This window comes from Ornithodoros turicata, chromosome 3, assembly GCF_037126465.1.
Source record: "Ornithodoros turicata isolate Travis chromosome 3, ASM3712646v1, whole genome shotgun sequence".
Lineage (NCBI taxonomy): Eukaryota > Metazoa > Arthropoda > Arachnida > Ixodida > Argasidae > Ornithodoros > Ornithodoros turicata.
Genome location: NC_088203.1, coordinates 4160269 through 4184751, shown reverse-complemented (window position 1 = coordinate 4184751; position 24483 = coordinate 4160269). Strand labels below are relative to the sequence as shown.

At 46.8% G+C, this 24483-nt stretch overlaps 1 protein-coding gene across 3 annotated transcripts in view; it reads right to left on the bottom strand.

Annotated features, from left to right (window-relative positions):
- Window positions 1-508: 508 nt before the first annotated feature.
- Window positions 509-24483, bottom strand: part of LOC135387849 (uncharacterized) — a 383829-nt gene continuing 359854 nt past the window's right edge. For all 3 annotated transcript variants that reach the window (XM_064617011.1, XM_064617010.1, XM_064617012.1), the window contains 12 exons: window positions 17102-17209; window positions 14519-14827; window positions 11461-11556; window positions 11280-11381; window positions 11107-11223; window positions 8466-8640; window positions 8264-8379; window positions 7559-7652; window positions 7409-7494; window positions 5627-5771; window positions 4669-4766; window positions 509-1410 (listed from right to left, as the gene is read on the bottom strand). In XM_064617011.1, the coding sequence (XP_064473081.1) occupies window positions 1303-1410; window positions 4669-4766; window positions 5627-5771; window positions 7409-7494; window positions 7559-7652; window positions 8264-8379; window positions 8466-8640; window positions 11107-11223; window positions 11280-11381; window positions 11461-11556; window positions 14519-14827; window positions 17102-17209 (1554 nt within the window). In that variant the 3' untranslated portion in view covers window positions 509-1302. The remainder of the gene's footprint in view (window positions 1411-4668; window positions 4767-5626; window positions 5772-7408; window positions 7495-7558; window positions 7653-8263; window positions 8380-8465; window positions 8641-11106; window positions 11224-11279; window positions 11382-11460; window positions 11557-14518; window positions 14828-17101; window positions 17210-24483) is intronic.

Genomic DNA, 24483 nt, shown 5'->3' with positions numbered 1-24483 from the left:
ACACGCTTAAAAGCGAGTACCGGCCTCGGTGGCTCAGTCGGTAGTGTGTTCGCCTTCTGAACCCGGCCGAAGACGCCAGCAACTTGGTGGCAGGGTACAAGTTGCTTAGACCCGCCGTCTTTCGCGAGGGACGTTAAATACGGGGTGCTGTGCGGTGAGCTTTCATCGCACGTTAAAGAACCCTCAGGTGGGCAAAAGCAATCCACAGACCGACCGCTGTGGCGTCGCTCATGATCTCAGTTGTCTCGCGACGTAAACCCCTAATTATTATTACTATTAAAAATGAGTTTCACCACATAGCACGTAGCCAACCAGTATCCCGAATGATAACGTTCTCGCCCCTGATTTGTTGAAAACGGGAGGCGGAGCCTATTTTGTTCTATTATGCACGTGCATAATGAAACAGTATAGGCTCCGCCTCCCGTTTACCAGTTGGTTAGCAAAGGTCTGCGTGAGTGTATTCAAAGTAGTTCCCTCTTTTTGAAGTAAACTATACACCCTGTATATGTTTAATTTTATTTTTTGTCTTGAAGTGTCACCAAACCTACTTTACAAAGTGATTTTGTTTACAATTCTTTCAATTGTTGTTTAACAACCGTTTCCCTCGAGCTTACTTTTTTGAAGTGCGTATAACGTTTTGTATCGTGGGAACTAGACCTACTAAGATAACATTATGAAGTAGTAGCGTCCCGAGACAACGGCATGTATGCCACAGAGGGCCTGCTCACTACTCGACCTGACATAGCGTAGTCCTTCCGACCACAACCACACCTTTAGCAGCCGTAGCGTGTCACGTGGCGAACGAGGCAAATGAGACATCGACATGGCCGACATCGCAGCATCGTCTGCTTCCTATTATCCGCCGCAGACGATTTCAAACGCAGAAAGCACGTGGCTTCCCATGCGGCTCGTGGCGGCTCGTTTCCATGACTACGGCCGCTGAAGGCGTTACTGTGATTGGCGGGCTCTGACTGACGATACGGCCCAGGAGGCGTTGACACGGCATAACCAGACTCATCGCGCAGGAAACTGAAGAATGGCTTTCACTGGCTTAGCTAGGCTAGTGAACTTTTTAAGGTATCGCTACTTCCGCCATCTGCACAAAGGCCTCTTGGTGCTCTCCTTCGCTGTAATTATGCCTCGTTTCCGTGCTCAATGTCACCTCTGTCCATTCTACATTTTCTGGTGTGCGTCACATAAACGTTCCCAGAGTATTCGAAGGTATCCACCCGGTGCAGAAGTAAGGTCGTCCCTCTAGTGGGTCGTAGTACGTGAACCCGCCGCCTGGTGGCGGGCTGACTGCTATTTAACGGACGAGTTGGGAGGAATTCGCTGGTTCCTGAAGACGGTGTTCTGAAGAGTTCGTTTCCAACGGTCCACCGTGTCTTTTAGCTTCGTGAGCCACGTCAGCTGCAGAAAAAATAAACACAAGGGGAAAGGGGTAATGGTGTCCTGGTTAGAAAACTAATTTGGAAACCGAGGTCAGTAAAACTGTGGGTAAAAAAAAAAAAGGATGAGATGGCATTTAAGGTTATACTGAACCACACTGGACACTGTACGGTGCCTTACCGCTGCGCAGTAATGGCTGTAACGTAGCAAGCAGCAGTGAGCCCGCTACGTCACTAGTAACGTTAGCCCCCCCCCCCCCCCCACACACACACACACTCTCAGTCTCTTACGGATTTCCGAAAAGAGGGGGTGATACTAGAGGGTGTACAGGTTAGAGGCCGCTTGCATGTGCCGCAGGTCAGCTACACTCTAAAAACAGAGCTTCACCACATAGCACGCTCCTAGCCAACCATCATCCCGAATGACAACGTTCTCTCCCTTGATTTGAGGAAAACGGGGGGCGTACGTCATTTTTGTGGCAATCCACACAGATGGCGTACGGCCCCCGTCGCAGCCCACAACGAAATATTTTGGAGTGGGTCTGACAGATTGCTATTGAAATGTGCCGTAAAAAAAGAAAAGAAAAGGATGTCATTGCGTTTTTTCTCCTGCAGAGCATTTCTATACACATTCAAAATGGCGCACGCGCAATGCAACAACGTTACAACGTGTACAAAACGTTCAGCTACTCTTTCTTCTTCTTCACGATTAAAGGTACTGTAAAGCAGCAGAGCCGCAATCTCAGAACATATATCTATTCGATAGACTGAGTTTTCAGTACTCTAACGTCACAATTTTAGTATATATCTATTTGATGGACTGAGTCCTCAGTACTCTAACGTTACAATTTTAGCCCCAATCGCACTCATAGTTTTTAGAAAATTACAGTTTAACATTACGGGCAACACTGTGTCGAAGTCGCCACCAACTGTGCATTTCTCGTCAAGTACGGCGGCAAAACTACATTGCATGCGCATAACACTGTGTCCGCAAAAAAGAAAAAAAAAAGAAAAGTCGGCTACATGCTGGCTACGTAGTCGTCAGGAGCAGCTAGCCAGTCGGGAACATATAGATCACTGTTGCTCGACAAATTGGGAATCACTTCTCACCAGAAGTCGCCGCGAGCCGTTTTACCGCTGAGAGCGCAAGAACTGAGGCTATGTAGGTGGTTTCTCTTTTTTTGCTCATTTTCTTCAATAAACCTAGTTGGAAGTTAGTGCCCGTCCTGTCTGTTTCTCCGTTCTTTGTCCGTGTTACTTGCGCTCTCAGTTCAGATAACTTGTCTGTCTGCTACGGTACGGCACGGTACGATACGGTGGTAAGAAGCTAGTAGTATAGGGACGAGTAGAGTGAGGTGATCAGTACGCCAACGTCTTCGCTGCTGAGCTGAAATACAGGCCATTTCAGGCCCCCCCCCCCCCCCCAGGGAACGACACATCTAGAGTCACCAAATAGGGAGCAGAGTAGCGACACTGAGCCACGCCGCCAAGCGAGCCCGCCATCTTGAGGCAGGCGCGGCTGCGTCGCCTAGCAACGGGACCCCCATCTCCCCCTTCTCCGGTGGAGGACAACGCGCAGTCGAGCCAGCTCGCAACCCAGGAAACCAGTTTTGCATGGTCCGGCCTCGGTGGCTCAGTCGGTAGCGTGTTCGCCTTCTGATCCCGAGATCGCGGGTTCGAACCCGGCCGAGGACGCCAGCAACTTGGTGGCAGGGTACGTTGCTTAGACACGCCGTCTTCTGCGAGGGACGTTAAATACGGGGTGCTGTGTGATGAGCTTTCATCGCACGTTAAAGAACCCTCAGGTGGGCAAAAGCAATCCACAGACCGACCGCTGTGGCGTCGCTCATGATCTCAGTTGTCTTGCGACGTAAACACCCAATTATTATTATTAAGTTTTGCATGGAGGGGACTCAACATGGACGGCGAGTTCTTGGAAGGAGAAACCACGTGACACGATCGGGACCAATCGCGGACGCCGAACGGCGGCTCCGGCGCGGAAAAGGAATGCGATACTCTGTACACCTGTTTAGTGACTCTAGACACAACACAAGACGAAGCGCCTTGCAAGTGCGTCGCAAACGGCCGCAAGAGTGCGACGCACTTGCAACACGTTTCGTCTTGTGTGTGGTGACTTCCCGTGTGATTCTCAGAGCCACGAACGAAGGTATTCGTGTCCTCATGATCGTGTGACGTTGCCGTGATATCGAGAACACGACCAATTGCCGCCTATAGAGTGTCAAGTCTCGCTATCACGTGACACAGTTATTGAAAATCGTTTCTGTATTTACAACAAAGTTCAGCAGGTGTTAGAAAGCAGGGAAAAGAAACTTTTCCCCGCTGCTTTTCTAGCTTTTGCTTACTTTTAATAGAGCAAAAATATATAGATTATATTTTGATAATTTTTTTTATTGCGGACTCACTTCTTAAGAAATTTATGGGCAATTTTTGTTCACAGGGTTCTAGTAAAGCTCGCTAAATTTCTACACAAACGGGTACTGGCGTGTTCCTCTCGATTTTATATATAGGGAGTGACACATTTTTGAAGGCCTGAAGCGATCCACCGAATTTTGGTTAATTTTGGTGGTGGAAAATTTGTCAAATTTTCAATACATGGGAGTCTATGGGAGATGCGACAAAATCTTTTCTTCGGCGCGCACGGCCGCGATATCTTGTCCAAAACGACGTCATTCCCTATACAGTAACAGTCTAGGAATTGATTGCAATCAACAAATCCGGCAAACTTACTGCAGTTTTCCGGGTCCCTGCGTATGAAAATAACGGTTTTGTCGTTTGCTAGCATGGTCTGCACGCTGGCGCCGATTACATCACTTCCTTAGAACGCGGGAGGGAAACAAAACAAAGAAAACAATTTTCCAACGGTGCCGCCATCCCTCGCCTGCAGCCTGCAGCCTCGCCTGCAGCGAACGTAACTATAGATCTAGCTAGTACAAGTATCGGAATATGGCAGTCATCAAAAAAGGCAGATAGTATCGGGCATCGCCTCATTTCCGGTCAAGTGTGTCTGTCATTTTCGACGACTGCCATTATTTCACATATTTCAATATTTTTTTTCTCAATTTTTTCATATCCCTATATGCATCTTGAGGCTTGCAGTGTGTTTGTCAGATTGTGTGTTCCAGGTTTGCAGCCTGAAAACAGTCACTTCAGAATACAGCTCTCGTTCAACATGGTGGTTGCGACGAACTTTTTTCTTCTTCTTTGCATCGCATTGCAGGCATACTTACGTGAAACCAAAGTATAGGTAAAGAGATATTACCTTCACACTTTCGTTTGGCGCTTGAAACGTATGGACAGTGATAATCTGCTGGAAGCGGTTGAGGCAAACAAAGACAAAGGCATTCTTCAAGTTGTTGGCTGAAAAAAAAAAAGGATAGACCCGTTTTCATTATTCTTCGTATCGATGATTTTATGGCGGCGGGTGACGCAACAGCATCATTAATGACAACCTAGCAAACACAGACATCAAGAGAGAAACTGACGTTCTGAGGCTGGAACAACATAGAAGGGACAGATACATCATAGACAGACACATACATACAACATAGAAGAGACAGATCTTTCATCACAGACATCAATACTGTCTTTTGTTTCAATATCGTCATCAACATGAATACCGTGATAGGCCGTGGAGGAATCAGGAGAGTGAGGAGAAAAGCGTCAAGCAAGTGAAGCACGAACAGGGGACAAGTAGAGCCAAACTCCTTTATAGCGAACACCTTTTTAACGAAAATACCACTACAGCAAATTTTTTTGCGGTCCCGCTGGAGCCCATAGGTTAAATAACGGACATCCTTTTTAACGAGAATACCTTTACTGCGAATGTTTTTTGCTGTCCCCATTTTCGTTAAAAAGGATGTCCATTATTGGACCTATAGGGCTCCAGCGGGACCGCAAAAAAATTTGCTGTAGTGGTATTTTCGTTAAAAAGGTGTTCGCTATAAAGGAGTTTGACTGTACTAGCTTCTCCGGAGTCTCGTGTCACGCTACTTGAGTACAGCCGCTTTGCACACGGCACTTTGGTGGCCATATGGACACGCTATACAATCACGTCTCTCCAGCGACTATAAAATTGAAATAGGACATCACGTGGCTGGCCCCCAATATCAGCTTCGTTTTATGTGAGAGCCTCCTTCCACTCCTCCAATGTTACAGATGTCAATGTCGTCATTGACATCAATAGTGTGTCATCAGCGTGTGTATCAATGCCAGCTCACCTGAACCATTTTGTGCGGTGACGTCATGGATACATATCCTGTCTAAAGACAGTGGCTGTTTATAGACAACGTATTTATAGCCCCCTTCATGGATTGAATTGCTCTTGCTGCAAGTGTTCGCCCAGTTTTCCGTGATGGAAGATTTCTGTAACGTACAACGGAGAACGACATTTTTACAAAACAAACCAAAAGAATGATTTTCAAAGTTCGATTGTATATATATAAAAAAGCTATGCTGAGGCATATTCCTTTGAACTTAAACTGTGATAATGTCATATATCCCTGTGGAGTCTTCTCAGTCTTTTAGTGGTTGATCGTATCACGTGACTCCTTCCCTTGCTTCCGTTTGACACTCGCGGAACGTAGAGCATGCAGACGTCTCGAGACACGCACATCTCGTTCAATACAATATCAACGTTACGTTAAAGGCGCTGGAAAGCAGTAGAGCTGCAATCACAGAAAATTTATCCATGCGATAGCCTGAGCACTTTACGTCTCAATTTTCGTCGCAAACGCGCTCAGTTTTCTAGAAAATTAAAACTGAAAATTACGGGGAAACACTGTGTCGAAATTGCCCCTAACTGCGCATTACTCGCTAAGTACGGCGGCAAAATTATATTGCATGCGCATAACACTGTCTAAAACGAAACAAGTCGGCTACGTAGTCATCATGAGCAGCAAGCCAGACGGGAACATGGGCCACTGTTGCTTGACGAATTGGGGTTTATTTCCCACCAGACGTCGGCCCGAGCAGTTTTACTGCATTTTTACTCGCAAATTAAAAATATTTAGCGTTCCCTGTCACATGTATGGCTTATACGCTGTGCAAGTGCGTCTCTGCGCATGAGGTGAGGCAGTGAGAGGGAAGAGGGAGGGCGCCGCCGTAGCCAATGGGGCTTCCCGAGTGGAGTAACCGGGAGAGGAGATATGCGCAGAACGCTCGGTTACTTGCAGAGCGCATTGTGCTGCATCTACCAGCAACAGTCTGTCAAACAACGCCGCCAACATAGCTTGTCTGCCTGTCTGTCCTAACGGTACCTTTAAAGCGGAACGTCTTCTGGCAGGTATGTCGCAATGGTTCTACAGCCCCTCTCGCGCTGCCAACGTCACCTAGATATAAAAACGCCTGCTGCTTACTACCTCCTCTCCCCCCTTCGCTACCTGGACATATAAAGTCAGAATTCGTCTGCCACTAATATTCGCCGTTGGAAATGATTGCACCTAACTTAGAACCTGTAGACTTGAGTCTGTAGACAAAAAGTGCAATACACATTCAAATCAAATCAAAATCAATCTTGAGTAAGAAATGGGACCGTTTTGCGCTTTCCTTTAAATGCTTCCCATTTAGTACGCGGATACTTTCAATCACTATTCGCACACGACAGTGGTTCGCCTCCATGGCTGCGACCACTGAAAGCACGTTCGTGATTGGCTACGGCGGTTGAATACGCAATCCCGATTGGCTGACCCCTAGTTGTCACGTCACGTCGACGAGTGAGCAGGCTTTCTCTATCTAGCTGGTGTTGGCGCACTCTGCCCTCCGAGCGGTGGTGGTGGTGGTGATGGTGAAAGGGCTTGCCGTTGTCGGCCTCACGTAAGTGGGCAACGTCACGACTGACGCCCTGGGGAAATGTGCGTCCTGGGCCGACTTCTAGGGGAACTGTGCCGACATATGTCTGAAAGCGACTGAGGAAAACCCAGGAAAAACCCCAGACAGCACAGCCGGCACCGGGATTCAAACGGCACCTGCACGTGGCACACAGGACTGACCAATGAACGTACCTTTTTATGAAGACCCTTCTTTCGTCTCGTAATGAGAATCATGTCATCGAACAGAACAACGTACACTTCGGATGCCTTCCCGCTATCTGTAACATTGAACCACAGCATAATGTAGACCCCTGAAGAAATGCCTCTTCAGCGGCGACGTACCAAGCAGGGAAAGCGCGCCTTCGAGCACGATCTGCCGCCGTGGACTGACGATTAGTCGTTCGCACGGTTGCTTGGCTAGGGGCGTTTTTAAGAACTGCATAAAGACACATTCGATCGAACAATGAGCACCAGGGAACAAAGGTAAAAAAATGTGGGAGACACCCCACGAGGTGGCAGCACGATAAAAGAAACGACAGAGCCGTTTATAGAGAGAGCTTGGCCATTAGGAGGAGCCTAACTTGAAGCGCGTCATGCGACGTCACGGCTAAGCCACCTCCCTTGCCGTGCTCTATTGTTGTCCCGTTGTCAGCCGGTCGCCGTCGCCATATTGATGCTGATCGTTGTTTACGATGCAAGGAGAGAAGACACGTGCGTACATCGTCCTTCGAAAGCCTTTCGTCCTTGAACTCTTTCTGTTTGGCAACAAAGTCCCCCCCCCCCCCCTTATCACAGGCGGCTGTGGGCCAGAAGCCGGTTTTTCGTGTAGATTGCATTCAGTGCGACAACAAAGCTGTCGACCAGCTGGCGGACAGCATCAAAATGGCGCGCACCAGATGGCTGATAAGCGGATTCTGCTTGGATTCAGGCTTCGTGGGCGGCGCAACGGCGACTCTGACGTCAAAATAGGCTCCACCCATGAGGCGGCAAAAGATCAGAGAATGGCCAAACTCTTCTTATAAATGGCTCTGGGAAACGAGAGTGTACCTCTGGAATGAAAGCTTTAGGATCCAGTTCCGTGACGGACGGCCAAATAATGTTCCTCTGGATTTCGAGAAGCCGTTCGAAGTTCTTCAACCACTTCATCTTGTCATCGAGTTCACCTGGAACAGTGACGTCCCATTTGAATAGACGATTTCTTCCAACACAGTCTTCACTGATCTGTGCCTTGAAAGAAATGCTCGCTTACGTAATGAATTTTCCTCCGCTTCTAAAATGGCTACGATGGAATCTCTCTCTTCTGGGTCTTCCGTTCGCATTTCGATCTCTTTTAAGATGAGTGGCACTCTCATGATATGTTGGACTGGAGACACCAGCAAGTCCGTCAGTTGGAGTTTCTTGCACCGTGGATCCCGTGAGCACCACTGCGGATGAAATTTATTTTATTTATTTATTAATAACGCTAACCAAAGCATAAGTAGTGGACATTACAAAACAACGTACAAGGCCCTACACAACACTGCAACTCTTGCGGTGAACACGCTAGCACGGTGCAACACAGTCATCGAGCAGTTTCACAAAATGTAGGACGTTTTCGGAGCAAACAATCTGATTTGGAAGGCTGTTCCATTCTACAGCGGTCCGGGGAATGAAAGAAAACTTGTGTGCGTCAATAGGTGAAGCTGGAATAAGCACATGGCGACTGTGGCGAATGGACCATTTCCGACAACGCGTATGCGCATGCCCAGCCCTTGAGTCCGCCATCTTTGAGTGGAAAACATCGCTATGGACCCACCTGCGGGACACTGTCATGTTCATTGTGGGGAGATAATCGGTTTCAAGGTTACGCGGACGTTTGAGGTCCGGTAACGAGTACAATGCGCTTTCACTCTTTCCGCATTCTTCTTCCAGTCTTCTCTTGCTACTTTCCCACGCAATGTGCCAGTCCGAAAGGCGCGTCACCATTATTGGGGGGAAAGACACGACGTTCGACATTCCGTCGCCAGGGGTGACGCGAATATGGAAATGGTCCATTCGAGACTGTGGAAGTCCACAGTGTTCCACACAAGAAATAACGGTAGTATAGCTTTCTATCATGTCACGGACTAGACATCGCTTACATTACCATCAGAGTGAAAGAAAAGAAGGACGAACAAGAACTACATGAATGACGATGGTATAGAGGTGATTCACGGCAAAAATTGAGGTACCATACCTCGGTGCATGTGGGTCACTATATGAGTGGGATGACGATGAAAAAAGATGAGGCATACACACTTGCACACACACACATGACACACGCAAATGAGATATCACACACGCAGGTGCGTCGTAACTGATGCGGGGATAGTAGCTCATCCGGTCAGCCACCGGAGATGTAAGGCTGTGAAGGTAACATCTCCGCATTCATGGCAAAAGCTCTGAGGTTAGAGGAGTTCAAGCGGGCTGGTAGACGTCAAGAACAGATAGAATGAGTGAAGGCATTGACGGTGCTGCACAGGGTTAGAACAAGGACCCAAGATTGCGGCAAGGCTGAGCGGCTTGTTGTTGATACGGGTCAGTTGGGACTGGAGCATTGCTCTCTCCGAGCTGTATAGAGGGTAGTCGATGAGGACGCGTTGAATGCTTGCCGCCATGCCGCAGTTGGAACACGAGCTGGTTGAAGCATACCCTAGTCTGTGTCTGAACTGCGGGGTGAAGGCCACATTGAGGCGAAGTCGATGCAAAAGGGAAGTGAGACAGCGGGGCAAACGGCTTGGGAGGGAAAACGACAAAGTTGGATCGACGGAAGGAAGGGTCGCAGGAGGAGGCCCTAAAAGTGACAGAGAAAGGTATGTGTAGAGATAAAGATATTAAAAGTGTAGAAAGTAAGTGAGTGGAATATTGCAGAATATTGGGAAACGAAAAAAAGGGAAGAACAGATAATTAAGAGACAGCGAAACCACAGCCAAGGGAGCAAACCAGCAAAATCCCAGGCATTTATTACACTGAACGAAAGACATCGCCAACAAGCAGTAATATCCAACGCCACCCAGGATATATAAAGCCTGCCTCAAACTTCTCCTCGCTACCTTTCGCAACGTTGGAAACGACTTAATTGCCATCGTCGCAGGCCACTTCAAACACAGAGAGCCGGGGGCTACGATTGTGCACTTGTGTGTACATTGGAGCAGAAAGCATAGTTGTGGCTGGGCGAACTACAAATGACAGGTGACATCGAACAGCGAGCAGGCCTTCTTTGTAGCCTAGTTGACGTTGCAACATGAACAGTGCGTGCGTGACGTTAATCGCCCCCCATTTCATGACGTCATAAGACATCACATTCAATGGAACTCTATCCCTGGTACGGTTAGGTAAGTATCTCTTAATGATTTCACCAGTAATGTTGTACGCCTACTCCTGCTGTGGCCTTTTTTAAGGCTGCAGTGGGTACAAATAAATAAATAAGATGTTGCGTCATTAGAGCTGTTGACGTATCTCCGCATAATGTGCACCAGAAAGTTGGAAACCATGAGCTCCTATGGTAACTCGGCAACAGCTAAGGCGAAACACAACGGGTGAAAAAAAAAGACAACCGCCTCTATCAACTGGCTTTACCTTTCAACACTACATTATTTATCATACCCTGGGCCACATCTCCAGAAGAGTTCGACCGTGATAATAATTCGGTGTAGATTTACATGTAAGTCGAGTAGCCTATACTTGATGTACAATCTTGTTTTTGATTGCGAAGGAAAGGAAACTACTTGACAGAAGCCAGTTGTCTTTCGTGTTTTGTATTAGCCATCGTCGTGACCAACAAATGTCCAGGTCCAGGAGCAAAAACATTATTTAAAAAATGCACAAATAGCTTCAAAATCAGTTTTGAAATTTGAATCTCGCACACTTGCCTTCTCGAATTCGTTGAATTCTACTTGTCTCCTTAGCGTTTCCAAGTAGTTGAGTGCATTGATGTAGTTGAGGGTGTACCTGTGATACGCCTGCCGTAATGCTGTAGCCTTTGTGCTCTAAAAAGATAAAGTTGGAATGAGGAAGACTCGAACGATGACTCAAACGAACATACCTTTCTGAAAAGCCTAATGAGAACGTCGGTTGTGTTTAATTCCCCCGCGTTGATGCACTGGAGGACAAAGCTGATGAATTCCTTGCAGAAGGCGTACGTCACCTGGAGTGGTTAGGCTTACGTTAAGGTACTGCGATTAAGACATGACAAGAAGAGAAAATTCAGGCTGACGAGAACGTACGCAGCAAAGTTCATCCAGGTTTCCAAATAGAACTTCGGGTTCCGCGAACATGGCGTATCCTTCCACTTGAATCTTCTTGAGAGGCTCCATAAAAACCTGAAAGGCCATTCATGGAAATTTAAAGGAGCATTTCATGGGACACTGACATTTAGGATTGCTCTAAAGGTTACTTAAAGGGTGGGTCGCATCCGTTCCAGTGGATTTCCAAACTATAGTGTCATTTAATAGACGTCTACCCCAGAAACGTCATCATGACGTTTGTACACAACTCAAACCGAAACAAATCGTAAGGAGAGGACTGGGTTCCACGAATGGGCACTTGTTCGCTGCCTCCTATTAAAAGAAAAGTAGGACCGAAGGCGGCGTCCCTTTCAGGGACCATCGTAATACCCTCAAGACCGTGGCTTTCGGGCGCGACCTTGTTCGCCACTAGCTTTGAACGTAGTTCCACTCTACCAAATTGGTGGCGCTGTCGAGAACTATGACGTCATTTGTTTAATAACAGGGACAGCTCCATTCCTCGCGGACCCACAGAACACGGTATCGAAAAACCCACGCGAAGTAATGGCGTAGTTTGACCGTTATTCGACGGAATACATATGGCAAGAGTTGAGGCCGGATATTGAGAGTACTCCGGAATTCCCTGTCTGGAAAAACGAGTGAACTGACGTCACTCCCTAAGAACCAATGAGGGCGCGACCTTAAGAAAAGAAATGCCGCGGGCGTCAGGGTCCGTACCCACGTGCGATACACATGTGCGGAAACCGCCTGCGGGCGGCAAGAAAGCGTGCTCGCTGCCCAGCAGCCGCTACCGCCTGCGGTTTCCGCGGCTCCCAAGACACCGACGCTAACGCCACCATCAACGTGCTGCGCTGCCGGCGCCTTTCCTCCTCTCAGCGTCGCCCCCTCTCTCCTCCGTTTAGGAAGTGACGTCACACCGCCGGAGCTTCTGTGGCCGCGGAGGCAGCGCTGATCTTTGAGGTTCATTCATTTAATATCAAACACTTTTCGGACAAAAAACAAAACAAAAAAATAGTCGGGTTGAAAAAAAAAATGTCGGCAGGTGCCGAACGTATTAGTATCGGTTTCATATATGGGTTACCGGATGCGACTCTCCGTTTAAAGGCACCGTAAAGCAGTCAAGGTGCAATCACCGAAGATTTATCTACTCGATATAGTCTGATCACTCAGTACTTTTTGTACAATTTTCGCAATTTCACAATTTCCGTCCCAATTGCGCTTAGTGCTATAACAGCACTATGAAAATTAAAATAGAAAATTACTGTAAACCCCGTGTAGAAGCGGCCACCAAATACGCATTGCTCGTCAAGTACGGCGGCGAAACTACATTGCATGCGGGCAACACTGGGTCTAATAGAAAATACGTGGATAGGTTTGTCGGCTACATAGTTGGGATTCGGGAACATGGATCACTGTTGCCTGACGAATTGAGGATTATTTGCCACCAGACGTTGCCCACTCTTCCTGTTTTTTTCCCAGCAAAAACTTTGCCAGCAAATTGAAAGTATGATCCACGATAATAACCCCCCCCCCCCGGGACGAAGAAACATACAGGAAGGACGAAGCAGGGACATGCACGCACAACGTCTCAATCATCAAACCATCATTTAACTAAAAATATTAAGCATTCTCTGTCATATTTGTAACTTGTTCCACTGGGTTTACAAGCAACCAGCTGTAACAAACTACGCCATCAATATAAATTGCTTATCTGCTGCTTAACCGTACCTTTAATGAATCAGCCAGTCTATCCATAGCGACCATGCAAAATATTTTTATTGGACAGTGTCTTACACAAAACAAAAGCGCCCTGCCTGATACATCTGCCACTTGATCTGTCATCATTAGGGATATTTTGAATAGGGTGCTCTGTCCCCGAAGAGATAATAAGTCATCACTGCGCATTATGCTAAACACGCTGCATGGGTCCTGGGCATGCGCCACGACGACCCGTCATATCTTTGAGGCCCCAAAGTGCTTGGCATTCTACTGTAAAACTTTCTATTATCATTGACGTTAACAGAAGTAATTGCTAGCGGGGAACCGGCAAGCCTTCACAAGTTCCCCGGGTTATCCACATGTTCAAAATTCGAAATCGTCACAGTCTAATGTTGGCACCGCCTACAACACGCCGGGGGAACTGTAGTCAACAAGCTTGAACTAACCTTGGTCTCACTGCAGCACTATATATTGACTGAGTGATTGATTTTATTTTGATATGTAATGTCTCTCGTGTCCATAAAAACTAATCAACGTCGCTTCGTTTTGCGTTGCTGCAGCGCGTCAGCCCTTCTAACCGACGCTATAAAATGTAAATTTCATTCGGTAAAACGATTTCGATCAACATCGAAAACACGCGAATCTGATACATTGCTCAGTGATATCCTGCTTTGAAGCACTGTCGTTCTCAGACCTCGCAGATATAAGTTTTGTTATAAGTTTTGCAGATATAAGACACAGAAGGGACGTTGGCAGGGCCACGAATTAGTGGACCATTGTTAATCAAAGGGGCATGTATTTAATTTTGGCGTTGGGGTAACCTTGGCACATGACCAATCGATGGGGCCTTAGAAAGTTCTTAGAGTCCTGGTTTATAAGGCGTAACGCATCAGCCTGTAATACAAACCGTGACCCCTTATCAGATGTGTATGACGACCTCGTTGATGAGTAGGGCGATTTGCCCGTCTTTGGCCCCTGTTGTACTGATTATTCCACCCTTATAGGTGGCGAAACGTTTAAGCTTTTTGTTTTTAATCGTTGCGTTAAGCCGGCGTTTGCAGTTAAGGATTTTACATTATGAGGTCGTCACCCCAGCTTTTGGAATATCTTTTCATATAAGTTATAATTTTGCAAGTTGACATTTTGGTATTGTGTTTTTTTTTTAGATCTGGGATTTTAAACGCTGGGATATCGTGGCATACCCGGTTTCGGGAAGAGTAGATGATGATCATAGATTATCAATTCATCTACGAGATGATGTAATCTCATAGATGAGCGTCCGCCTCCCATAGCAGCGGCGAAGATCTGCGCCACTTACGTTCTTGAGGACCATGAGATGATCGTAGAGGAACATGCACTCGCTCTGAAACAAGTCCCACATGGCTTCTTTCTTTTTCGTTTCATTCTTGAGGATGGTCTGGTTTATGGTTTTGAGGAACTGATTCCGGAGGGCATCCTCCGTGGGACTTCCTTGTGAGGTCTCTTGCTGCTGCTGCTCCTCTACGGGACTGTTACCGCCATTCTCTGGAGACACCAGTCTACTGTCGCCAGAAGACGATGCGGAGTCATCGTCTTCGTTCGACCGTTTGTCCGTTAGCATTGAAACGAAGTCTGCCCACTGCATTCCCTGTGATATGAAGCATTAGTGTGAGCCATCCATGTCTCAAGGGGTCGGGCTAAATGGAAAGAGAGAGAGAGAGAGATGTGGGGAGAGCAAAGAATTTGTAAGTAAGAGGGTAAGAGGTATGGCCTCTCTCTGCTGATGTTGCTATGCTAGACACGCTGTTATGGGTTATGTTAACTTGCTGTGCACCCTATCACATTGGCTCCTACGAGCTCCGCGTGCCATGCACAGTTTTCTCAGCGGGAGGCCTTACGCACTAAAAAAAAGTTCGCAATAAATATCGTATTTTTCAGTTCTGGCATTACTTTCAACAACAACAACTTTAGTTCGAGATGATGGATGGGGAGTTTCATCGTCAGGGGCGATACTTGTACACACAGCATGCATTGTACACACCGCAATGTTTTCATGTAGCTCTGCGGTAAGGCACTTGATCTCACAACTAAATGACGCTGGTTCAAGCTCCGCTCGACACCGCAAAAAGATATTTCACGAGAACGGAGCGAGGTCACGTGAAAGTTGAAGCTCAAGTCCCGCTGGTTTAGCCAAGGTTATCTACAGGGCGTTTTTAATGCGTTAGCATTATAGTCCTCGCTACGCAAGAATCGCGGCGTGGTCTGTCTGTTCGCACGGCGAGGTGCGCATGCGCGGTGAGTGGAGGGGGAATTAGAGGGCGCGTGGAGAGAGCGACGCGGCCACGGCGTCGGCCCGGACTCGGCCGGCACTCCGCAGTGCAGCTGTAGTGGTCGACAGGCTCAGATTGGCGGGGTTATGAAAGCTGTGCAAAGGAGCGGCGGCGAAACAAGACGGCGAGACAGTGCCCCCAAGCTGAATCGGAGTAAGCCCGAAAGGCTCGTTTGGCTGCGGATGCTGTATTGCGTTAGCGTTGTGTAGGGTCGTGTGAATGGTTGTGTTGCGTTTGTGAAGGGTCGTTGAAGAGTCGTTGAAGGGTTGTGAAGGGAACTTCCCAAACGGTTTTCAAGTTTTAATGCTAACGCATTTTCGTCTGATCCACCGATTGATCGACCATGATTTTTTTTAAGAATCCTTCACATAGTTTTATAATAAAGCTATGAGAGCTGCCAAGATGCGGTTTTCACAGGTGGGTTATGCGGCCAGGCGGATATCCTGTGAGAAAGAGCATGTAATTACCGGACGACTAAGTAGCGAAAATACATTAATGAGCAAATGAGCCGAAACTGAAACCACGCACTTCTCGAGCGCAAAAAAAGGGAAAGGGCGTTCGCGTTGGAGGGTCACGTGTTTTGTACGATCGCTCTGATTGTTTCGCGATTTATATCTCAAAGTATGTGAGCGTTTCAGGGTTTAAAAAGTGGTGTATTCAAATAATGTTTTCCTCCAATTCTGCTGTCTCGCATTTTCCCGAAAATATCCAATTAAAAGTTAATGAACGAATTTTAGGTAATAGTCGTCTAGTAGTTACATGCTCTTTTACGCAGGAAGTCCGCCTTGTCGCATAACCCGCTCGCAAAAATGGCATCAGTGCTGCCCTCACAACCTTTAAAAAAATCGCCGAATGATTTAAAAAAAACACACACACACTCTGTATAGACCTTGTCGCGTTACTCTCAAACCACTAGTCTCCGTGCGCTCCTTATAGCCTCGTTCCCAGCGACGAAAACAACAGGGTGGACTACCAAAATCCCTCTTCCCATTGGGACGAATACTGGTGGCCGCCGTCTTTAATGAGTACGACTGACGATAACGTAACATTCCATAAAACTAGTCATCCAGTAAATATCAGAGTAGCGTATATCAACGTTCTAAGGATCAAGGGAAAAGAAGATTGCTTGCTTCCGCGTGCGATATGCACAATTGTTCACGTGAGGAGTGCTGGCCGATGCGATATCTGTTCTACACCGGTTCCCGAGCGGGAGAAAATGAACAGGCACAAAATGAACACGAACGGACGCGAAAATGAACGCAAAAAACGCACACACGGAAGAACGAAGGAACTCGGCAAACGGCAGTCCACACGTACAGAGTTCCTGTAACTACCGCGGGGTGGCAGCACTAATGGCGGCGCCCATTCCTTGAAGCGCATTTTAGTGTACAGTGAACCCTCGTTATTGCGACCATGGTCGTTCCCGAAAATTTTGGTCACAATGCGGAATTGTCATATTAACGGGGGTATCTGCAGACGTTTCACAGCAATGTTCCCCAAGAGTATGGTCGTATAGCGCGTATGTCAGATTATCGGGGGTCATATTAACGAGGGTTCACTGTATTGTAAAAACGTTAATGAGCAAAGCTTACCTTATACTTGGAGAGCTGTTCGTCGCAGAATTCCGATGGCCTCAGGGTACTGAGCACTTCCTCCAGGCCTCCCAGGCACTCAGACTGTGCTCTGTTGGCCCTGTCAAACTGGACGCACATATGGATGGACAGACAACGGCTCTTAGGTCTCACACTTCACATCACATCACATCACTGGACTCTACCGAGAAGCAGGAATCACATGCGGGACCTCAAGCAGCAGAAGAAGAAGAAGAAGGCCATCTACAGTCGGAAGGTGGCTGTGGTGGTTGTGATGGTAAGGTGGTCTTTGCATAGCAGGAATATTTCTTTATGGATTTAGCGATTGCTTGAGAAATGGTTTATGTTTTTTTTTGTTTTTTCTTTCGGGTAAAAGTCGGGTCGCTGGAAGGTGTAGTCTGTCAAATGTTGATCTGTTCTTGTGTCTGTTTCTTTACATGTTGTTGAGGCTTTACGTAGGGTTAGAAAAGAGCAGGCTCGAAATAATGTTGCGTGTTAGTGTGTGTTGTGTTAGGTTAGGTTAGGTTAGGTTAGGTTGGGTTGGGTTGGGTTAGTGCGTGTGTTAGTATTCTTGGAAATGGACATACCGTGGTATAGCACCGGCAGCATGGGCAACTGTAGGAATATTGGGACAGCGGGGCGATGGAACGTTACGAGGAAAACACCGGAGGAAGAAGCAGACACTACATATATATAGCGGAATGTTGTGTCTGCTTCGATCGTTACACTGTTTCCTTCAGCGAGGATACTTGACGGTAGCAATAATCTACGCCATTCATAATGAGCACCGCCTTCCAAAGGCAGCTCTTCTTCCCATTACCTTGGCTTTACTTTCTCGAAACAGCAACACTAAGCCAATCATTACAGACTATGCCATCCCATCTTACTCGATAAAGCGTGACGGACAGCAAGAAGGGACACACGATAGAAGGCAGGACAACCTGTTCGTGTTCCCTCTCCTTTTTCACTTTCCCGTCATGGATTGCCGCCCGCAGCCTTTCCATTACTTCATATCTACTGTATTCTACCTGACCTGGGGGCTTAATCGCTTCATCGTCGTTACGGTCGTTACAAGCTAACGAGTGGCGGGAAATTCAAAAAGGTGGGCACGTGACACATTGCGCGTGACGTATACCACGGCCTTCACGTATCGCGCGAAGAGCACCGTGCACGTGTTTTATCACGTGCCTACCTTTTTAAATTTCCCGCCCGCCTTTTTGAATTTCCAGCCACTCGTTAGCTTGTAACGACCGTAACGACGATGAAGCGATTAAGCCCCCTGAAGCCCGCGTGGCCGTTAAGGCGTCCCTCTCGTTATTGGTACACTCTTAAAAATGAACTTCACCACATAGCACGCTCCTAGCCAACCATCACCCCGTATGACAACGTTCTCGCCCTAGATTTGTTGAAAACGGGAGGAGGAGCCTATTTTGTGCCGTGCATAATGGGCACAAAATAGGCTCCTCCTCCCGTTTTCAACAAAGCAGGGGCAAGAACGTTGTCATTCGGGATGATGGTTGGCTAGGAGCGTGCTATGTGGGGAAGTTCATTTCTAAGAGTGCAGCCAAGGTCGTGCTGAAGACTTGGAGGTGCTAGGTTCGAATCCGTACCACCGTCCATCCATCTTTCCACGGGCTTGCCGAAGACTTTCCAGACTGCACAGTTCCCCCCTGAAGTCGGCCCAGGACGCATATTAAGCCCCTGCCCCCATCACTCCTTCGTGCTGTCCTCTCTCCATCTGTCTACGTCTGTACGCCGCTCATATAGCCACAGCTGCTGCGCGGAGCTAACACGGAACTAAAAAAAAAACTTATGTATTCTACACTCTTGAAAAAAAAAGGGTGTACTTTAACTCCTTTCCTTGCCACATATATAACACCCTTTGGGAGAGTACAATATTACGCTCAAAAGGGTGTCTCCTCACTCCCTCAAGGGAGTAGCATAACACCTTCTCCCTGCCGGGGAGTAATATTACTCTCCAGTAGGGAGAAAGGTGTTACGCTACTCCCTTGAGGGAGTAGGAGACACCCTTTTGAGCGTAATATTGTACTCTCCAAAAGGGTGTTATATATGCGGCAAAAAAAAGGAGTTAAAGTACACCTTTTTTTTTAAAGAGTGTACCATAAGCGATTCTTCAGCGCGTAGCGGCCACAATTTAAACGCGCAAACAGCGTCGGCCCCTTATTATTGAGCGACTCCGTCATGCAGCTCAATTTAGACGTCTTTAAAGCACGAAACGTTGCCAGCCATAATGGCAGCGATTTTTTTTTCTCTTTCTTTTCTCGTTGCACGTTTCCACGTCATTATAGCGTAAAAGCTTCGACGTCCTTTTTTGGGGGGGTATAAGGCTAACGACATCCAAGATGATCTCGCCGGACAAGTCGCAGCGAAAAACGAATGATTCTCAAAGACCCTGCGCCGAGGTTGTGTTGATTTGTCTGTCGTTTCTTCCAGGAAAGTTTCGAAAGGAGAAGAATCGCAACCGAAGGAAATCAAATACAAAGGGTGTATGCCGACAACAACACGTTGGGAAACCTTCCTGTTCGCGTGCGCCTTGGAAGAGAAAGGATTTATTCTTCCTCGGCGCAGAGGATTTGAGTTCGCCGTTTTAATGACGAAGAAGTGAATTGCTATTTGTTCAAGTCATTTCCCACAGAGCTCGTGGAACAAAGAACCTGACGGAGTAACTTTTTTCTTTTATTTTTTTGATGAATTGGCTTTCGCTGTTCTTGTTATCGCGTGTGGAGAGAAAATCAATCTGTCATCAGGGCAAGATCTTTACGTCGATGCTTTCAAGTTGCTCTTTCTATATTCTGTGCTGACACCGCGGAGACTCTGTGGCTATAAGTGGCGTACATACGTGGACAGGTGGAAAGCAGGAAGGACAGGGAGTCACAAGGGGGTTAGTATGCGTCCTGGGACGACTTCGGGGGAATCGTGCAAACATTCGTCTAGGAAGTATGCGAGAAAACCCAGGAGAAACCTCACATAACACGGCTGGGGATCCATCATCTCCCAGGCTTATCATAACCTCGAAACAAACACCAACGAGCAGGTTACACTCTAAAATAAAAGGGTGTACTTTAACTCCTTTTTTCTTGCACCATATACACTCTTAAAAATGAACTTCACCGCATAGCGCGCTCCTAACCAACCATGATCTCGAATGATATCGTTATCTGCCCTGATTCGTTGAAAACGGGAGGCGTACGCCTTTTTTGTGACACTTCTGCTCTTCACAATTGTCACAAAAAAGGCGTACGCCTCCCGTTTTCAACAAATCGGAGCAGATAACGATATCATTTGAGATCGTGGTTGGTTAGGAGCGTGCTATGCGGTGAAGTTCATTTTTAAGAGTGTATCACTCCCTTTTTTAGAGTACAATTACTCTCAAAAAGGAGTCTCCTCGCACCCATAAGGGAGTAACATTTACTCCCTCACCGCCTACTGGGGAGTACTATTACTCTCCAATAGGGAGTTAGAGCGTAACACCATTCCCTAAAGGGAGCGAGAAGACTCCTTTTTGAGAGTAATTTTACTCTCCAAAAGGGAGTGATATATGTGGCAAAAAAAAAGGAGTTAAAGTACACCCCTTTTTTTAAGAATGTACCTGTGACGTCACCACTATTTAACGGTTCGTACTTTACAGTTTTCGGCACAGAGCCAACGCTGTCTCGACTAAACGAGGCCCCGAGACAATGCCTTCTCACCCTCCTTCGTCCTGAAGACAAATAAAGTCACGGTGTTGTCACCTTCAGCCAATCGCAGCAGAGGATTTGAAACAAACGGAAAGCCAGAAAGGCAACGATTCGCAATCACTGTGGCTGGAAGCGGCTCGTTTTCATGCGTACGGCCAACACCATCCAGATACAGAAGGTCTGCTCTATACCTCCTCTCCCTCCTTCGCTACGTCAGCACATAAAGTCAGAATTCGTCTGCTACAGCGATGTGCTATTCCGCGAATTCAAGAACTCGCAAACGATTGCAGTTATCTTCGCAAATTTGAACGTGTAGATGTTTTCCCATTTAGTACGCGACGACACTACGCAGACACTACTCGCAGACGACACTGGCTGCCTATGCGGCTGACGTTCGCGATTGGCTACGGCCGTCGAAAGCCCAGTCCTGATTGGCAGACACTTAGTTGTTACGTCACGTCGACGAGTAAGCAGGCTTTCTGTATCTAGGTGGTGTTGGGTACGGCCCCTATACGTGGGTCTCTGATTGGAGGAACCCGTAAATATTACGTCATGCTACGAGATTGCATCCGAAGCCAACGTCACAAACTGCAACAAGTAATGAAGTGCTCGAACAAGTTCCTGCAAGCCCTACTCCATTGCGCCTTTAGATATCGAAAGCAAACTCACAGCACACCGGCGAACGCGGAAAGAAAGGCGTAAACACTAATTCTCCATAAGCGCACCAAACATTTGAAATATAATGTCCATAACACCCGCTGCCGCGACGCATCGGAAGGGTTAACGAAAATAACGGGACGCGTTTAGGCACTGGACGAGCACCAACTCATTAGGCTTAGCTCGACAGCGCGACACTTGCAGACGACACTTGCAGACGACACCTGCGTGTGCCCTAATCGCCTGTCGTCTGCTGCCATACGGACGAAATCCGCGCGTTTCTCCGATTTCTTCTTTCGAGCTCAACGTCGCCGCTATTTTGAGGACCTTCTGTGTCTGCCGCACTTGTGCCTGTTCTTTTATCGACTTCTTTTGGCCGGGAAAGTGGAACGGCAGAGAATGACAAGGAAAACATGCGGATTGGGCGGTGAAGTCGAGGCTTGTGAGTACATATATATCTTGTGTTTCGAGCTCCAAACACGCAGAGATTCAGCAGTTCTTCCCTGTGGGGCTCACAGAGTTCCGTGGAAAAACAGTAGGATGTACAATTTTGAGTACTTGATATCATCCAAATATTCTTGCGAATGCAGGAAATCTTTGATATGTCATGTTGTTTGTGCTGCCGAAGTCAGCTTGATCGACTCATTAGGAAAATTGACCTAAATAACCGTTTTTTTACTGTACTGCATTTCATGGCCACTATAAAGTCAAGTAATATTTAGTATCGCTCTCTCAAACGTTGGCCAGGTAGATCCTGCTGACTCTATAAAGGTAAGAACACGTTGATTGATGAGTATTAATTAGTTGGATGGTTGTCCTTTCATGGCTTCACTGAGAGACCCACCATTTTTCGCGAAATTACAGTCATGCTGATGGGAATAAAGTAGTAGTAGTAGAAATAGTATGTGTTGCTGTTGCTGTGTCGAAAGTATGCGTATAATGTGACGGGGGATGAGTGTTTGAGGCTTTTAGGCAAACTCAGGTTCACCAGCCACAGTGGATGTGGCTGGAATGGATTTGCAGGAGGAGAGAAGAAGGTGGTCGTTGCAGGGAACTAGTGTGAGAAACGTCGTGTGTAAAAGAATAGGAAGAAACGGTTAGGATATGCTGAGTTGGAGAGAAAAAGGAGTTGGGTAAAAAATCATAGCCCGTACGGCGACATGCAGAGTATAGTCCTACGCGTGCAAGGATAAGATATCAGCAGGCAATAAAAACATATGTCTAACATCCTATCACCAGGTGCCGTTGAAGTAATGGTGTTAGAAAGAAATGTTCTGTTCCACACATGCCGACATGTATCTGAACAAGATTGAAGTACAGTCAACGCTCGATTTATGAACACCCTCGGTTCCCCGAAAAATCGTTCATAAATCGAAGGATTCGTAAATCGAAAATTCAGTTAACTGAGTACTATCTAGCAAATGCAACAGTATTTTCGAGTTGGGATTGTGTTTATAATGCCATATATTGTGTAATTTTACTTTTGACCATGCCTTCTGCTGTATCAATCTCACAAAGAACAGACGTTAGCGCATTCACACTCTGTTTACTATGCAATACTAAATTGTTTAATTTTGCTTTGGACCATGCCTTCCGCTGTGTCAATCTTGGAAATAAGAGATGTCACCACATTCGCACTGGACTGGTCTCGGATTTCCTCCGGGATTTTTAACCTCCGTTTATTAATCTCCGGGTGACAGCGACCACCTTATTCATCAACTGAAGTCAGGAACACTTGGTCGCACCTTGTGCGACCCCGGAAAACCCGTTTGTTGTTCGGATTTCGAGGGGTTAAGAACCGAGGGTGCAATACCTGGAAAACGTTTTGTCCGTTCAGGCATCATTCAAGACCACGGAATTATCCCTTTGAAGGTTTCTGTTTACCTCGAAACGATCCGTTCATAAATTGAGGGCAAAAACGCTGGGCAACTCCTAGTTGGTTCCCAGAAATTCCGTTCATTATTCGAATATCGAGGTTCATAAAACGAGGGAATTCATAAATCGAAGGTTCATAAATCGAGGGTTGACTGTATATGTAGTTCAGAGATTACTTGCATTTAGCGGCGTATAATGATCGCGCAAGGTAAAAAAAAAAAGGTTAAGAAAAAGAATTTATGTATTCATGTAAGAAAAAGAATTTACTTACTCTTGTATTTGAGTTCGGAGTAATTTAATGCACTTGTAATAGGAGAACCAGTAAAAACGGCGCTGCTGGTTATCGATTGCGCTTGCAAGAGGGCACTACCAAAGTGAAATCTGTCACAAAAAGTCGTGCCGTCTTCGCGGACAAACCAATTCGCAGTAGGCTCCTACCACAACTATTCCTGAGATTGTACGCTGTGTGAAGACGAATGTGAAGTTCGACACCTGGTGGTACGATGTAACGAGAATAAATACTGTCCATGCGCATGCATCATGCACAATGGCAGCCACCTTCACATATTTTCTGTTATCGATTCGAGCGAATTCAAGTGGTGAATTGTATACAGGGTGTCCCAGAAAACGTGTCATAAGAATTATAACTAAAAAAGAACTACACCACATAAAATTACGCGGACAACGGCATTTGCCTTTACTAGGTTTTTGCCGCCTCCTGATGTGAATGTTATGTAACATCAGTTTAATTATGTAAATTTTTGCGAACTGAACTCGGAAAGTTACTAAGTAAACGTCACTTTTTTACCCCACCAATATGAAAAGCGTGCCGAATTTATTCAAATTCATGATAATTGATAAGGGTGTTGAGGAGCTATCCCATCGAAAAAAATAGCCGAACATCATGCTTTATGGAGCACCCGGAGCACAGCGCGCGAGGAATTTTTCGGCGCAATCGTTCTCAGTCCGACGAAAGGAGGTTGGAAACCCGGCCCACACCAGGATAGTAGAAAGATATAACACATGAATGGCTTATCGCATCTAGCTTGCACCTTCCCTTCCGTTGCTTTCCCTTCATGCCTTCCCCATCCCAACTTCAGGAACTGTCACTTTTCCTATACTGTCACTCTGTGGGCTAGGTTTCCAACCTCC